The sequence below is a fragment of the Acomys minous genome (genome assembly GCF_964271855.1).
Source record: "Acomys minous genome assembly, chromosome: 17".
In the NCBI taxonomy this organism is placed as follows: domain Eukaryota; kingdom Metazoa; phylum Chordata; class Mammalia; order Rodentia; family Muridae; genus Acomys; species Acomys minous.
Window position 1 is genome coordinate 36,371,743 of NC_140500.1, and position 17,807 is coordinate 36,389,549.

Below are 17,807 nucleotides of genomic sequence, written 5' to 3' on the forward strand. Positions count from 1 at the left end.
CGCTCCATTAATCCCCCAGTGAAAGACAGCTAACCCTTCTCACCACTGAGTCGCTTGTCTTTTCCCTCAAATGGTTCATTTGATCTCAAAACCAAGGAACCGGGGACAGCAGGTGGCTGACCATGGTCAGCAGTGGAGTTCACATTCCCAAAGGCTCCGGGAGAGAAAGGGCATGACACAAAGCTATCACAACAGGGCAGGGGACACTTTGCACACTGCCACCTTCTTAAGCCATTGCTTCCGACAGTTGGCTTGATGCGACAGATGTCATAGAAGTAACTGAAGTAGCCATGCCGGAGACAGCTTACACAAAACAGTCTTATTAGATACTGATCCCTCCTCTCCGGGTCAAAGCACAGGATATGTGAGACCAGGATCTCTATCATAGACCACTTCCCCACCAGTGAGATTTTCACAGAACTTTAGGACAGCCGCCCAATGATAAATCCAATGACCCTCTAATGGTGCCTGCAACAGAAGCCAAGCCTTTGGAAACTTTCATCCAAAGAAAGTAATGGCACAATTAAAGAGGTTTCTGGGTAATTTAGTAATTGTTGATATCATGTTGGAACTTGGTCACAGGCAATGTTTCAAAACTATTGAGTTACAGAGCTATGAGCAGTCATCTAAGTTGAAATTCTTCATCTTAAAAAAGAAGAGAAATCAATGCCCAGAAATGAAAGGAAGGATTTGCAATCTCATTTCCCCAATAAGTGATCATTTGGAGTCAGTGAAAGGGGTAAAGACAGATGGCCAATGCAGGGGCTGACTGAATCCAGTCAACTTCCAGGTAGCAATTTAGTATTTTGTGAAATAACTGGGAAACAAAATTGCATACTTTGAGACAGGGTCTCATGTAGTATAGGCTAGACTCAAACCAACTCTGCAAGTGAGGGTGACCTCAGTCTTCTTACCCTCTCACTTCTTCACTGAGTACAGGATGAGAGCTGGGCTTCTCTGCGCCTAGTTTTATATGGTGCTGAAGATCAAACCCAGGGCTTCCTGCACGCTAGGCAAGTACTGTAGAACTGAGCCACACCCCTAGCCTGCTGAAGCAAACTGGAGATGAAAGTGCAATGGGCATCCACTTTTGATATACATAACAAAAGCACCCAAAAAGAACAGGAGAGGTTGAATAGTAGAAAGCTGGAGGCTTTCTGCTGAGGATAAGTGACAGGTTCAGTGAGATTAATGGCCTCTCCACACTCATGTATACATAAGAGCTCATAAGAAGTCCAGGAAAAATACAAGAAGCTAGCAGAAATCCGTGATGGTCCATGGAAGCCAGATTCCTTGCGTGGGAACATGTCCCCTTCAGTACAGCTGCAGTAAATGGCCTTTAACTAGGGCATACAGTTTACTAATAAATCTAATTTCCCAAAGCTGATACTATTTATACTCTCATTTTGAATCTGAACACATAAATAATCAGTCCTGTAGCCTATACAGTTGTTTATTCAGGTAGAAGTTAAAGGCCCACAATATCTTTACACTTCCTGTGGTATATGGAGCTATGTGCCATCTTTCTCCAAACCTTTCTCCCACTTCCCTTCCCCTCATCTGCTGCTCCTACAATTCCAATCTAGTGGTAGTTCTTACAAACACACCGTGCCCTTCAGCTTCCACATACTCCCTTTGTTGTGATACAGACCTCCTCACTCTTGGATGTAACTCTTTCTTTGATGGAATACCCTAAGAGGGGCAGCTAATTACACTGTCCTGAGTATGGCTGTATCTAGGTTATGCTTCTAATATGCAGAAGATACTTCATGTGCTGGCATGAGGTTTCTAAGAGCAGGTCATAAAAAACTCTGTGGCTTTCTCCTTACACTCGCTCTTCAATCACTGACTTTAAAGAAAGCAACAGTTGTGTCAGGAGGACATCTGAGACTCGTTGGAAAGGGCTATGTGCAGAAGAAAAGAATCCCGTGATTCCAGAGCTATTAGAGCACACTACAAAGTGGATTCGTCAGGGCTGGGCAAGTGCTCAGATGACAGTAGCTCTGATGGTAACTCAGTGGCTACCTAGTGAAAGACCCTGACCTGTAGCTATCCAGCTAAGTCATTTCTGACCATGGGAAACATAAGAAAAGGAGCATTTGTTGCTTTAAGCCATTGTGTTTTGGGAATGATTAAAGCAATGAACAGGCTTTCTATGCTAACCAAAACAATGTCCATTCAAATGTCCCAGACCTCAGTCTTCAGCTTGTGAATGAGTTATGTTACACCACAAAAGAGATTCACAGAGTCTTTTAGGTGAGAGAAGGAGGTAAAGACTCAATCAGAGGGACACAGCTTGGAAAAGGGTCTCCTTGACATCGCTGGCTTTGAAAATGGAGAAAGGTTCATAACTCAGAAATACAGGTAGCTTTTAGCTTTAACATGCTGGAGGTTGTAGCATAAACATACCCTATCCATACCTTGATTTCTAACTCAGGGAGGATCTCACCAGACTCCTGATGTCTAGAATGGTAAGGCAGTTACATTTATGTTGCGGTAAGGATCAGAGTTCATGGCAGTTATAGTAGCAGTAGGCAATGGAACACACCACCCCATCTCCTGATCTTCTAGGCTGTGGCTACTCAAATTCTGCCTCCCTGTGAGATGTTAGCACCATCCATCCTCTTCTTTCAAGTCTTCGTTTCCCATACTTCTGTAACCTGTCATTGCTTGATTATAACCCTAATCATAATCAGCTTCATCTCATAGCCACTTAAAGATATGCTTGTGCTATCTGTCTTGGTACAGATCGTTAGTTCCCACAGGAAGAAATACACACATTGCCGGATCCCCCACTGCACCTTGTAGCAAGGTCTCTCTTACTAAGGACTGTAATTTAGCTGGATTGATACACTCGCCACACCACAGCAATAAGGCAGAATGCCAGCACCCAAGACAGACATAAATAACTGCTTCGAGAGCATGTCTTGGTCACACTGGCTCCCAGCTGTTGGTTTAAAGAAACTGGGCTTCTATGGATGACTTAGGACTCCACACAAGCAGCATTCCCATCTTTAATGTGATAAACAAGAGGGAAAATTCCAAGCAAGAAGTGGTCAGCATAAGCAGCTCTACCTGTGCTTCCTTTTGCATTATCTTCTAGGTACCACAGCCTGGAATCTTCTTTTCACTAGACATACAATCTCCAGATGTTGGAAAGGGATGGCCTAAAAGATGTGTACACATAGGAGGGTGTGTGCATGCATATGTGTTTCAAGAAGAAAGCAGGAAAGGGTTTCCAGAGAGCAAATCACATTGGGTATTTAATTCTTGAAGAATTAAAACACTTGTAGAATAAAACTAATTTCCTTTAAAAGGCAGATTTCTGTGTTTTATGTGCATGGGTGTATAGTTTGCATGTATGTATGTGTACCACATAATGCCTAGTACTCAAATAGGCCAAAAGAGGGTGTCAAGATCTCTTGGAACTGGAGTTACAGATGGTTGTGACTGGCCAGGCATGTGCCAGGAAGTGAACTTAGCTCCTCTGCAAAAGCAGCCAGGGCTCTTAGCCACCAGCCCATCCCTTCAGCCCCATAATGATTTAACACTAGAAAACACTAACATCAGTAGCCAAATAGAGAACAGGCTACTGACTTCCCATCACACCGATCAAGACCATCACTGACGTCAGCCAACGGTCAGTCAGCCTCACAAACATGACAGAAAAGTCTTCCCTACACACTTGGTAGAAATAAACTACTTAGTGAAAAGTGATGTGTTCTATTTTAATGCTGCTTCTAATGAGTACATCTCTCCCCTTTCTAAATAATTGGACTGTTTAATTCACTTATTATTTTCCACTTTTCTCCTAGTAGATAGCTTTGAAGGCAATTAAAAATTTTCAGATGACAAGTAGAGTTTTCAAACTTCCTTAAAACAAACACTATTTTTTTTTCCTCAAAAAACAGAAAGACTGAAATAAGATAAGGCATTAGCTATACTTCAAGGAAAATCTTGAGACAATGAGATGGCCACTCTGGGGTAAATGAATCTTCACTGGCCACCAGAGAGCTGAGGGTCTAGGAACAGTTGAGCTGCCTGCCTGCATCTGTACAAGCGGTGGATGGTGCAAATGGAAGACAGCCCTCCTCCCTCTCCTTGGTGCCGAGGACCTGGTACTACCTTGATTGTACAATTCTTTGCCATGTGTGAACCTCCAGGGGTGCCAGGGAAATGAGGAGGAAGGCAGACAAGGCAAGCCCGGTAAGGAAGGCAGGCCTGGCTCTGCTCAGACTGGCAGGGACCGGAGATGGCACAAGAAGTCCCAGAAACTGTTCTCTGACATAGTTCTCCCCTGCCCCAGCCACACCCTGCAAAAAGCCTGACCGATCTCAAGTAGTGGCTTTGGAGTTTCAAATTAAAAAAAAAAGAAAGAAAGAAAGAAAAAAAGAAAGAAAAGAATCTGGCTCCCAACTAACACACAAATTAAGCATGATCCTTTCAAAGTTGGTTACAACAGCTGCTGCCAAGCACACTGCTGGTGCTGAAGGATCACATTAAAACGCTAATGAAAACTGGGAGCTGAGAAGCCCTCTGGGGAAGCGCTATAAATGTGTCTAAGACAAGTAATCTCCATTTGATTTGGCTGGGCTTTGCCACAAGACCTGCTGGTGAGCAATGCTGCATCTTAGCATGGCAAACAATTGCACCGCCTATAAAGTGACTGAGAGGTTTGAACCTGAACTACTCCGTCAGAGGGAAAATAGAAGAGTCTCAGGAACAGGTGGTGCCAGTCTTCATTCTCAGCCCAAGGGAGCCATCCTGTGCAGGAAAAGGCTTGGCCTTTTCTGTGTCTAATTGGTTCTCTGAGGCACTCTGAGTCACCCTTGAAGCCCCTGGACCAATCAAATCAAATGCTGCATGAACACAGCCCATTTAGAACCCTTAGATTGGTCCCATATATTGAAACACAGAAGTTCCCTATATGCAGAAAGGGACACCACCACCAACTCTTCCCAAATTGATTCTGCTTGGTGGTACGCACACTACTCAGGCCAAGCGAGAAGCACCAGAGCTGAACAATTCCCAGAGTGTGTCCAGGCTCTAGGACTCACCTCGGAGTTTCTTCTGCCAATTCATTTCGTTAAAGAGGTCCTCGGAGCGCAGGAAGAAATCATTGATCTTGCTGCCTTGCTCATCCCTTTCCGTGGTGTAATATATTCTCAGTTTTGATTCCTTAGTCAGGAATTCACAGATGCTGGGCACAGGGAAGACAATCTGTTCCATTGTCCGGTCCAGTCTAACAATCTAGGGTTAAAGTGGAGGGGAAGCAATTATTCTCAAAGCCTTTTATGAGGACTCTTTTGCTTTGCTGTTGGCAGTGAACTTGGAGTTCAAGGCTCAGGATAATGTGAATCTGTCTGATTTGATAGCCCTCAGCTGGTGTGTGTATGTGTATGCGTACATGCACACACATGTGTATCTGTGCCTTTGTGCATGCACACACTAGACACAAAAGTTTTGTTAAGTCTGTAACAATTTATATAACTTCATACTCCATATAAATATGACCAACGTCCCCCCTATACTATCTTAATACTTCTCCACCTTTAAATACTAGTTTTAATTTTGTGACTGTAACATCAAATATTCACCTTTAAAAAAAACCCGCTAGAATCATAAACTTATTATAGTTACACTCTATATATTCCCAAGGTACTCTAAGTGACTCTGCTGTGACCCGATGGGTGAACAGTGTATAGCCTTGACTAGATACTGCTGAAGTGCTTGTCTGGACAAACAACTGATAAGCTTAAAGACAACCAGCACCATTTCACAAGCTAACAAGCTCAGCCTCTTTAAAACTCTCAGTAGCAACCAACACTGACACTGTATAGTGTAAAAATTAGTTGATGAAAACGAACAGATGGGAAACGCATTCCTCCTTTTCCTTTAAATATGACCAGCTTTCATCTCAAGCAGTTTATACAAAGTTTTGTTAGAATATTCAGCTGAGGCTAGTACTGTACAGTGGAACTTTCTACAAGGATGGAGACATTGTGTGTCCAAGAGGACAGGCACTAGTCACAGGGGCCACTGGGAGCCACTGGGGGCCACATGCAGTTATTACAAATTAGCAACAGAACAAGTACTTGCACCTGATTTTGATGTAACAGGCATGGCTTGATGGCTGTCATACTAGATAGGGCAATGTTGGGGCACAGAATAAGCCTCACCCATTATTTTTTTTCTCAGATAGAAAAGACTAGATTAGCCCTGGAAAGGAACTTCTAGAATAGAACTTTGTTTTGACACCACAGTTGCAATGACTTCCTACATCTTGTCATAATGTCCAGAATGCATGATACATGAACTACAATGACAATTGCCTCTGGGAGGGCACCAGTGCTCCTTAGACTGGTTTTGTGGGGCTGCAGGGGTGGACATCTGCAGGTGTCCTTCCTTCTCTCCTTCGATGGCTGTCTCTAGAGTAGTGCGTTTCCAATTTTAGGATGCTGTACTAAGTCACAGTTTCAAGGAGAGAGTTCTAAAAGGCCACAGGCTGTAGGACAGCAGAGACATGGCCTCTTGGCCTTTTACAATCTTCCGCAGAAGCTGAGGAGGTCAGCTAAGCCCAGGGATGACGCCCTGGACAGGAAGAGCTTGCTCCCTCTCTCAATACCTTTGTTCCCTGATGGGGCAAGAGAGGTGACTCAGGCTCGGCTGTGGTAGGAAACGCTTGTGGAAGTTAGACAGGTTCTCACAGCTCTGACTCCATACGAACAGAGGCACAAGGTCTCTACACCACAGCCTCCTGAATCTAGCTGGAGCTCAGGTGGGGGGCTTCAGAATCTCTTTGATGTCAGAATGGTTTTGGTTCAAAGCCAACCTGGTTTAACTGGAAGTGTAGTGTGTGGTTAGCACCTAGAACACGCCTAGGACGAGGACCTGCTCTCCACATTTGCTATGAAAGTCGCCACCTGCTTCACACAGCCTCGCGTCTGGGACCATTTGTTCCTTCGCCTAGCACAAAAGAGATTCAGGAGGAAAAGGGAGAGGAGAGGAAGACCTCTGGCAAGAATTGTGTTCTATGGCTAAAGGCTGAAAAGTCCAGAGTCGGCTCGCAAAGCTTCAAGCAGCTATGACACAGTACCATGGATTTGCATACATAACCTGCAGGGGAGTCGAAGGGAGGGTCCTGGCCAGCCAAGGGCAGAATTCAGAGGCTAGCAATAGTTTTACGTTTTTCACTGTTTAAGCAGACTTAGCAGTGGGAGTCAGGAGGACCGAAGAGCATTCCTTCTCTACCCCTAGTGGTAGGAGACTTTGGACATGCTCTTTTATTTTCATCCGGTTTCAGTCTCCTCTCAGCTGGGCCAAAGGGTTAGACAATACCTCCCGATTCTATTCGTCTTCAACCTTCTGCACTGCCAAGCTTGTCTCATCGAGGACGCAGAGGACAGAGCTGGCCTTCTGGCTAAGTTTCTGGCCAGGATAAATAAATCCACACTGTGAGTTCACATGCATTTGGCATGGCTGACAAGTTGGTCAAATGAAGCGTTTCTTCGGGACTACCTGCAGAGCTGAGATGGCAGGTAAGAAGAGACGCCTGAAGAGCCTCTACCTAGAATGTCCTGCTACCCACCGAGTCTCTTAGGGCTTCCAAATCCCTCTTCTGATATTGGTAGTAAATTCATTAGCAAAACAAGGTACAGCATTCTGAGTACCTGGACCCTGACACCAGACACATTTCCTTTCAGATGCTAAGAGACAATGGGGTGGATAGACTCTGCACCCCATATTCAGGGGTCACACAGCCTGGGACTAAAACTCCAGTTGTGACACTGAGAGGGGGAGAAGTGTGCATCCTCACTGAGCCTTATTGAAGATCTCTTCCATTTGCCAAGTAGAGATGGTGGCACGCACTTCAGGGGGCCAGTGAGTGTGTTGTCCTGTTTAAAATGCATAGAGGATGGTGAGGCCCACATGGGTGAAACGCCAGCAGTTTCCACTGTTCCGAGGATAAAGTGCAGACTTCTTTCCAGGACAGTGTGTCAGCTTTGAATGTTCTGTGCTGTTTCCTCTCCTTAACTCAGCGCCATTTCCACTTTGACTCATTCGATTCCAGCTGCACCCCTTACCTGTGGTCTTCCTTGTAGAAGTCAGAAAAGCTTCTCCCTCTTGGGACTGCTTATTTCAGTCTTCTGTTCTTTCACTCTGTATCTGGATGGCATTTCTTCTCAACAGATCTCCTGGGCCACCACTATAATCTACAGTAGGTCTCTCTGCTAGATTTCATGTGAGCATATGTTCATATGTGCAGGTGGGGCCCGGTGTGCATTTGCATAGGGTAGGTGGAGTCTACCTTGGTATCCTTTTCAGGCACTTTGCCCCTGTCCATTTCCCTCTTTCTTTTTGGAGGCAAGGTCTCCTATTGACCGAAGTAGGTCATGCAAGCCCAGACAGCAACTTGCCTCTGCCTCCCCAGCACTGGGATTATAGTGCCTGACATTACTCCTAATTTTTTAATGTGGGTTCTGGGAACTAAGTTGGGTCCTTCTGCTTGCACAGCAAATGCTTTCTCAACTGAGCTACCTACCTCCACAGTCCCACGCCCTTGCTTTAGGAGCTGACCTGACATTGCCATTGCCTCTATGTGGATCTGATCAGTGTGCATCTCCAGAGCTCTGGGCCTTAAGCAGGAATCATGATAGCATTGGCTATCACTGGAAATCTAGTGCCTAATGGGGGAACCTAGTAAACAGGAAGCACCCCAACATTTTTATTGCTTGGAGCGGTGAGAACACCTTTGGTATGGGGCACCATATGCCAAAGGTCTAGGCCTTGCTGCCCAAGCTCTCCCTGGTTGTGGCTTGACTGTTTTCTCCCCCACTTACCTCGATCTGTGCTGTGTGCTTCGCGTAGAACTCCAGAGCTTCATCGCCGTCCACCTGGCCTCCAGGTTTCAGCATGGATTGAAGCTCTTTGTTATGCCGAGCCAACTAGAGCACAAGCAAAGAGAAACTGGGAGTCAGGGGTTGTAAGAGCCACTTTCAAACACTGTTTATTTCTTTGAGACAGGGTCTCCTGTATTGCACGCTGGCCCTGACCTTGCTATGCACCTGAGGGTGACATTAAACTTGTGATGTTCTTGCCACTTCCTCTAGAGTTCTGGTGTCACAGATGTACAGCACCACAGCCAAGGCTGTTTGGATGTTAGGGAAGCACTCTGTCAATTGAGCTCTCGCCACAGCTTTTCTGAGTTTACACAAACAGTGCAAAGTGACCAGCAGTAAGCCAAAGGCCAAGGTACCAAGCAAGAGGCTTGCTCCCTTCGACTCAGCTCCCTTTGCACAGAGGCTATTTTGGGAGTCTGGCAATAAAAGAAGCTGCATAGCACAGCTTATGCCCAGGCAGGATCCTCCTTTTCCCTGATTGCTTAAGCCAGGCAGGAGGGACATGACATTTTCTGGGCACCCCCATTAAGCCCCCATTCTGGGACTATTCAGAAACCCTTTCAGATGCTAGGTGCTGAGAACGGAGGCAGTGTGGGCCAGGGGAGTGTTTGAAATCCATCAGTAGGTGTGCTAGGGCAGGACCTGGCAACTCCAGGCCTCTTGCCTTCACTGTGCTACACCCAGGTCCCGTACTCAACTTTAAAAGGGGCTAAAGAAAGGACATGCCACTCTCTAGCTGGGCTACAGCTTGCCCATCCCTACCCAAAACCTGAAGACACCCCAGTATACCCAAGGAAGAAGCAACTTCAAAAACCCAGCCACTTGAGAAGAGATTATGAAATGTGACATTTTGGTGTCAGGGCAGAAAGTATCACCCAGAAAGGCAAACAAAAGGAAATTGTAAGGACAGGTTCCCACAGATCCCCAAATGTGATAGGCAAGGAAGCTCAAGTTTATTTCTTTAGGTTGTTAAGAGAGATTCATTAGTATTTATAAAATGCCTAAGACTCTTTCTCAGTGGCTCCAGACCAAGCATCCAGGATCATTGCTCAAGGCATGGGGATTTCCAAGGCTGGGACCTACCACACTGGGAAAATGGCAGAGTCCTGGAACTCAGGCCCTTGGGGCAGGTGGCCAAACACACCTGCAAGCCATGTTCACACGGGTACAACCAGTACTAGGAGAAAGCTTTCCAGGAAGGGCCGGTCTCAGGACACCTCCAGCTCAGAATGCTGGTATGGGCAAGAGAGAGAGAGGGCTGTACCTGGTGAGCAAGGATGTAGATGTTGTGGCCCACATTCCTGGGGGAAGCAGCTCCATCTTCACCATTCTCCCCATCCTCAAATTCCACTTCACCTTGCATGTAGGCTTTCTTGATCACCTCCACCTTTGAGAAGAGGCAAGAGAACACATCTCCTGACTCACAGCTGACACAGGCAGGACCGGCATCTACAGTTTAGACAGCTGTCCCTACTTCTGGGCAGACACTGCTCACACCAAGGACTATATCCAGTCTCACCAGGCATGGATGGAGCTGCAGACTTAATTATCACGATCCTGGCAGTGGGCACCAAATTCACTGACAAGACAAGTTCATTCACTTTACCTGGACCAACACATTCAATGGCTGGTTCATATCCCTCTGCTTAGAAGTCAATGGTGGTTATTAAAAAACACCTTGACCGAGGGACAAAATGGGTTGGTAAGATGGTGGTTCAATGGCTAAAAGGGTTTTGCCATGCAAGCTGAAGACCCGAGCCTGAATCCAGGAACTCAACAGCGGAAAAAGAAAGCTTGTTTTTCATTTCTAAATCCTCACCCCCCACCACCATGTATGAATGCAGAGACATACACCACCACTACCAGCACCCTTGAAAAGTGCAACATGTGACACACACAGACACACAGGCACACACACAAACATAGACACACACACATACACACACACACACACACAAACGTGTGCACACACACCAAAATTTCCTTTTCTCAACCACTGCTCCCTTCAGGGGGAAAACTAGTAAGAAAACCATTAGCTTTGGGGAAGTATGCAAGTACTTAAGTGCTTTCTGGGTCCAAGTGTCCCAGAGCCTACTCCATGGGAAGGTAACTGCATGAGCCAGGACCACCTACTGAAAACCTATGCCACCCTCTGCTTGTACTGTGCTCCGTGTGCTAACATTCTGTTAAAATGTAATGCTTTCAAATGTTTTATGAGGTCTCAGAAATGTCTGCTCCTGTAAGATGTGGAAATAAGGACATGAAAGCACATTGCTAAGGCCATGGGTCATGAGCTAGGATTTGAACTTAGCCACTACCCTTTCCAGCTACCTGCTTGACCCCAGGACTCCTCACAACCTAGTAGCATACGTCTTAGAGCATCTTACTACCTGTTGACTGTTCTCACTCTCTTTGGTTTTCAGAGTGAAGAGGCTAGGGCTGCTTAGGGCTGAATCTCTCCCCTGGCACTCAGCACAATGCTCTGCCAAGCTTTCCTAAATAAACATATCACTCAGAATTTAATAATTCAAACATCAAGAATAAATATGTTCAGTTATACTAAGAATTAGTCATTTCCTTTGATGATCCAGAAGGTACTTCAGCCTGGGGCAGCTTTTTCACAGCCACTAGCTATTATTTGGGACCTTCTCATCCAAGAGCAAGCGTGCAGAAAGCCACACGTTTAGTACTGATTGGGGGTTAGCTGCGGGATGGAACCTTGGGGATGAGATCCTCACTCTCTTAGCTTGTTTTCCTAGCAGTTCTAAAACCAACCCAGCATGTTCCATATGTAGAGTACATGCATAGGAGCATGCATGCATATGCACATACACACACTCATGTGGATGTGTTCTGGACATTCAAACTTCCTATTTGTCTTCGTAGAACCCTGGTTTCTTCAAGAAGACTTGACCCTTTCTATGATCCAGAATGATGTTTTCTAACCACAAGGGGGCAACCCAGGAGATGGTGGCAGCTGTCAAAAGGGGTCGTGGCATTTCCTTTACCCAAGACAGTCTTGAAGGTCCAGGGCACATTTCTGATTCAGAAAAGCTGAAATGGGTTCTAATCGAAGGCCATTCTGACCCTACTAAATAATGACCCTTAGATACCCAGTTAGCCCCAGTTACATAAGCTGTTATGAAAACTTGCAGAGGCTCCTGTCTCTGCTGAGAACTCACTCCCTGACCTCAGGGATCAAAGAACTAGGCTGCTGTGAACTTTTATTTAAAGGAATACATAAAGGGACTTTGGTCTGGTCTCTAGTGCACATCCAGGTCACCAGGAGGCAGAGATGTTTTAATGCCCTCATTTAAGCTTGTCAGTTACAGTTTATTTGCATGAGGCAAAGTCCAAATAGACTCAACTCCTATCACCCATCCTTGAACACTGCTCCTTTCACAGTTCAAGCCACCAACTCCCAGCATCGGAGTCACAGCCCATCATGATAGTCATTCTTCAAAAACAAACCAGGTCATGCTTTAAGAAAACAAAAACCGAGCACTAACATTCGAAACACACTCTCCTGTTGTCCTGATGACAGCACCAAGAACAGATGTGAACACGTAAGCTCTAAAAAGATGTGGCAGGGACTATGTGTGGTGACACACTCTAGTATTCCCAGGGTATGCAGTAAGGGGATTATTATGAGTTTGAGGCCAGCTGGGCTATAGCAAGCCATCATTTCACACAACCAAGGCTGTCGGGGAATGGTGGTGCATATGCCCAGATCCCTAGTTCTTGGGAGGTGGAGGCAGAAGATCCCAAGCTCAAGGAAAGCCTCAGCTACACAGTGAGTTGGAGGCCAGCCTGAACTACATGGGACTGTGTCTCAACCTCCCACTCCTAACCCTGCCCCCCCTTGCAAATGAAACAAAAGAACAAAAAACAAAACAAACAAACACTCCAAACCAAGAGCTGGGGATGTAGTTCAGTGGTAGAACACTTGCCTAATAGTGAATCAGAGCTGAAAACGAGGCTCTGCTCATGGAGGACTACATGCCAGGTACTGCGCTAAAGGTCTGACTTGACTCTTGTGTTCTAAACTACAGATAACCCTTCGATGTTAAGTAATATTACTTTCTTTTTTACAGATCTGGAAAGTGCAGCTCAATGAGGCAACGAGCTACCTAAGGCGGCAGAGTCAAAGGACTGAGCTGTGGACCTCAACTCAGACTCCCTCACTGCTGTTCTCCATGGGAGAGCAAATGGAGGGGAAGCTTTTATATGTGGTCTGTGCTAACAGGACAAGGTGAGCCACCCATGTTCATTGCCATATGTCTCTATGCAGTCATAGGTCTGGATTAAACGATCCTTGCTACGTCTGATTTGAGGAATGATTTTAGAAGCTCAAAGAAGCAGATCCTTTATTCTGTCCCAGTTTCACTCTGAGGTTCCTTGGTGCTACTGTCAAGGGGTCAATCACAACTCACCAGCTCCTTGGGCCTCATGTTGTATAGAATCCTCTCTGCATTTTCACTATCGTGCCTGCTCTCCATGATGGCCAGGAGTAGCTTTGAAGCATTGTTCTAAACGGAGAGAACAAAAGGGAAGAAATATGGAAGAACTGCCGGGGCAGCTGCCTGGACCCATGTGCCCAGCTGACATGGGTGTGCATCCTGGCTAGACAGACAGGTCCACCCATGGCCACATGCACTCCAGAGTATCTTCACCAGGCAGAAGGTGTGCTCCTGGGGACCTTAGAAACATGTGTTAGAAGCATGTGTAGGGTCTATGAGGCCTGTATTTGTTAGGACATACACTGTGTTTTTGGAATCTTTGACAACCTCTGGAACCGCAGAACAGGTGTGAGAGACTGTTGAGGAGCACACTTAAGCCTCTGCCCTCAGGAATGATAGGCTAGTACACCCCACAGCAGTTCTAGCAGAAATAGACAGTTTACACATGGGTGCTGGTGGGTGTGGTCTTCGCTCTGTATCCACAGGGACCCTATGGCTCCCTAGATTCTCAGGTGCTCAAGCCTCATACAAAATGGAATAGCATTTGTATATAATGTATGTATCTTCTTTGTCTACTTTATCTCTATTATTTGTAAGCCCTAATAAATGCTGGGTTAACACTCAGACTATAATCTTTGGGGAGTAAGAATAAGATAAAGGGTATATACATTTTCAGTACAAATACAATCTTTCTTCCCCTAAATATTTTGTTATTGGATATTGTGGGACAGAGATCATAGGCAGTAAATATAATTTCTCCATGTCCTAAAATCCATCAATTTTCATATCTCCTAATATCATGAATACATATGATATGAGTTAACAAAAGCGGCCCAAAGGAACCCTTCACATCCACCAAGACATAATCCCCCTTACATTAACAATGTCCATATGTGTACACCTGGTATTTCTTGGCTTAATGTCATTTGAGGCCCCAAGTCTGCAATTTACATACTTCTTTGTATATAGGTCTCAAAGTTTGTGTTCCCCCCACCTCGACCCGTGGGGATTAGGAATAGAGATAAAATTTCCTCCACAGCTTGGCTCGAAGAAGTTCAGCCCAGTCACCAAGCTCTCACCTATTTCTACCATAATCCCCAGACTGCTAAATTCCTTGAAAAAAGGCACAGAAACACCAAGCAGGAACACATGGACGTCTCAGTCTATTGCAGATACTCATCGTGTACTTTCTGATAAGTGGTAGCCGTACGAGAGCTTGAATGACAGTCAAGTATAAAGTATTTATCAGCAGGAAAAAACAGTGTTAAAAATTCCATTTAAAACATATGCTCAAATCAACTGTGAGTTTGGACTCTCAGTTCTCAATACTAAAGGAAAAGTAAAATTAACCATGCAGTTCCTGGAGAAAAGTGTGTTAAAATCCTCTCCTAAGGCTTGTTTTCCTCTGTTGCCCTTCATGCAGTAAATGCAGCTGAGTTTTCAGCTGGCCTCGGCAGTTCAAGGCTATTTCACAGTCAGGATGAAGTCCTTACTGCTGTCTACGGGTGTAAGAGAGAACACAGATCTCAGCGTGCCCTAATGTGGGAGTAGCAGAAGAGGAAAGTGCTCAGAGACGCTAACACATTTCCAAACAGCATCCAACATCATGGTCGGTTCCAAGTTCAATTCTCAGAACTGGATTTTTTGAATCTATGACAACCTATGCAAACTCTGAACAGCAGCAAGAGACTAGGGGAGCAGCCCATGGACCCTCAGGAATGGTGTGTCATCTAGTAAACCCCACAAAGTAAGTACCTTGAAGTCACCATTTAACTCCAAAAAGCTATTTTCATAGGGTTTTAAATGCTAGGATTGCTTCAGGGTTGGCAGCTGCAGTCTCCCATCTGTGACAAAGAACTCACCACAGAACTGTAGGCACACTCTTATTTTAAGCCAACATTATCAGCCACCCTTCTGCAGAGTCAATGACAGAACAGAAAAAGGTGTCCCCTGACTAAGTAACAACTGATTTCTTTAGCCACTACAAGGGCTCAGTTGTACCATTCCTCTGCTGACCCCACTGCCCATAGATGGCAAGGTTAGGAACCACAGAGGAGTGGTGTTTCTCTTCGTCTACACTGGATTTCAGAATTGAGGCTTTTTATTTTTGGATGCTTTCTGAATTTGTTTCTCAGTTCTGATGACAGCTTTTCATTCCAGGTGACCTAACTGAAAAGCTGGTATCGTCTCCCAAGGCCCTTCTTTGGAAAGAATGAAGTTCTGCATTTTAGGTCACAATGTGCAATGCAGCTCATTTGTTCAGTTAAACAGAACTGTTTTGGTATTTAGTTTCACAATACCAACTGTGTCACATGCCCGGCAAAGCATAAATTGACTTTTCCCAGCCGCCTCTATTCTCAGGCTCCACTTGCCTTCAGTTCTAACACAAGGTCCATTCGCTTCTTTCCCAGAGGGTTGATGTCATTGAGGATGAGGGCTGTGATGATATCGATGCCATTAGACTCGTGGGTGGCGATGCAGTTCTGTGTAAACAGACACATACACACAGGCATTGACACAAATACTGGCCATAAATCAGACATCAAAGGCCAACAGGCTAAACTGCTATTTCAACACAATGCTTACCACTCCCAGTAATGTCGTTTGGGGAGAGTGCAATTTTCCGTGAGAAAGTGGTAAAAATAAAAGACAGATGAAGATCTCTAGTTTCAGAATTAACAGTAAACAGTAGGAAAGTCCCCATACACTCTAACTGATAAATTGGCTGAGTCTAATCCACAGAGTGCCGTGCAATCGGCTTTGTTCTTATAGGAAAATAGAGTGTGTGACTGATACCAGGATCTGAGCCCCTTCTCCCCTTTAAAATTGTGTTCCATTCTCTCTACATCAGTCATCTTCTGAATTTGGTATTTCTGTTTAAGACTTAAGCTTGGAGCAAGCTTCTGGCTCAGTTCATATGGTATCAAATGGATCTGTTTCCCCCAATTAGTATCCTTGACTGCAAACTACCCCAGTGTGTTCCTTTCAAATAGGCATGCACCCTGGTGTAGCATTAAAGTAAACTTGAAGTCTTAAGGAAACTCACCAAGTCAACCAAGCCAAGAAGATACAGCCAACCCCATCATTCACTGGGCAAGTTCGGCATTATGAGACAACACCATGGAAACTTCACCATGGAGAAGGACTGCCCATCTTAAGAGCTCCACAAGATTGAGATAGGTGCTATGTGTCTCTGTTAACTTTCCCAAATAATGAGTATGTCTTTTCTCTCTTCCCAGAGTACAAACAATTACCTGGTTCTCATGGCAAGGCCCTTGACAGTACTCAGTCAAACTCTCCAAGGTTTGGTTGATAAGTGCTACATTCTTTTCATTTATGTACAGTCCGAGAAGACCAAGGCCTCCAGTTGTGCTCCCGCAGATGCAGTCCAGAAACTGCAGTGTCTCACATACCAAATTGTAGTTGGTCTTATTGTTTTGGCAACGAAGGAAATTCTGCAATGAGGCATGGGAGAACAAAGGCAAAGAGAAGAGGGAGGTCATCCGTCCTGCTATCTGATTGTCTCTAATAGGCGAGTGTCCTCAACAGCTCGGCTATTATGAAGACATGTGCACTATGGAACAGACAAGCCCTCGTGGCCCAGGGAAGATCAGCCTGTGGTCTCAAGCTGTGGCTTTTCCAGTATGTCTACATGAGATTCAAGGAAGGAGGGATTCTCTTGGAAGTCTACTTCAGGTTCTTTTGGTGTGGATTCTCACTCCCGCATTTACCCCTTTAACAAACTTAATCTTGGTACAGAGGCACATATGGTGTGTGTGTGTGCATGCATGCATGCTTCTGGGTGCACATATGTGGAGGACAGTGATCAATGATGGACATCTTCCTTTGACTGCTCTCCATTTTATTGAGGCAGAGTCTTTCAGTGACCTGGGAATTCACCAATTTAGCCAGGCCAGCTGCCCAGCAGGTCCCAGGGACCCTGTGTGCTGGGATTGCAGGCATGCACTCCTATGCCTAGCTTTTACACAAGTGCCTGAGATCTGAATTCTGATCTGCAGAGTGCATGACAAGCACTTTCCTAGCAGATCCATCTCCCCAGCCCCTCTTAAGCCATTAGCAACTGGCTTAAGAGCTGGGAAGTTAGCTCAGAGGAAGAGAGCTTGCCTAACATGCATGAGGCCCTTGGTTCCATCACTGGCACTGAAAAAAAAAATCACCTCATCTCCTACACACACATACACACACACACACACACACACACACACACACACACACACACATACACACACATACACACACTAGCCATGATCATTTCCACTACTAAAGTAAGGGGTGAGAGTAAGTGTACATGTCCATGTATGTATGTTTCCATGTGTGTGTTTGTGCATATGTGCTTGACTATGTATTCTCCAAGAATCACAAAGCAAGACCCTTCCTCAGTAGGTTAAGGAAATCAACAGCTATGTAGCCTTGTAAAGCTGGGTAC

The 17,807-nt window shown here is 45.3% G+C and overlaps 1 protein-coding gene across 15 annotated transcripts in view; it reads right to left on the reverse strand.

Moving 5' to 3' along the window:
* The window catches only part of ITPR1 (inositol 1,4,5-trisphosphate receptor type 1), a 357,780-nt gene that overhangs the window by 50,504 nt on the left and 289,469 nt on the right, over nt 1–17,807 (reverse strand). For all 15 annotated transcript variants that reach the window (XM_084765480.1, XM_084765471.1, XM_084765479.1 and 12 more), the window contains 6 exons: nt 16,615–16,815; nt 15,733–15,843; nt 13,334–13,429; nt 10,165–10,287; nt 8,841–8,945; nt 5,058–5,250 (listed from right to left, as the gene is read on the reverse strand). In XM_084765480.1, coding sequence (XP_084621606.1) covers nt 5,058–5,250; nt 8,841–8,945; nt 10,165–10,287; nt 13,334–13,429; nt 15,733–15,843; nt 16,615–16,815 — 829 coding nt within the window. The remainder of the gene's footprint in view (nt 1–5,057; nt 5,251–8,840; nt 8,946–10,164; nt 10,288–13,333; nt 13,430–15,732; nt 15,844–16,614; nt 16,816–17,807) is intronic.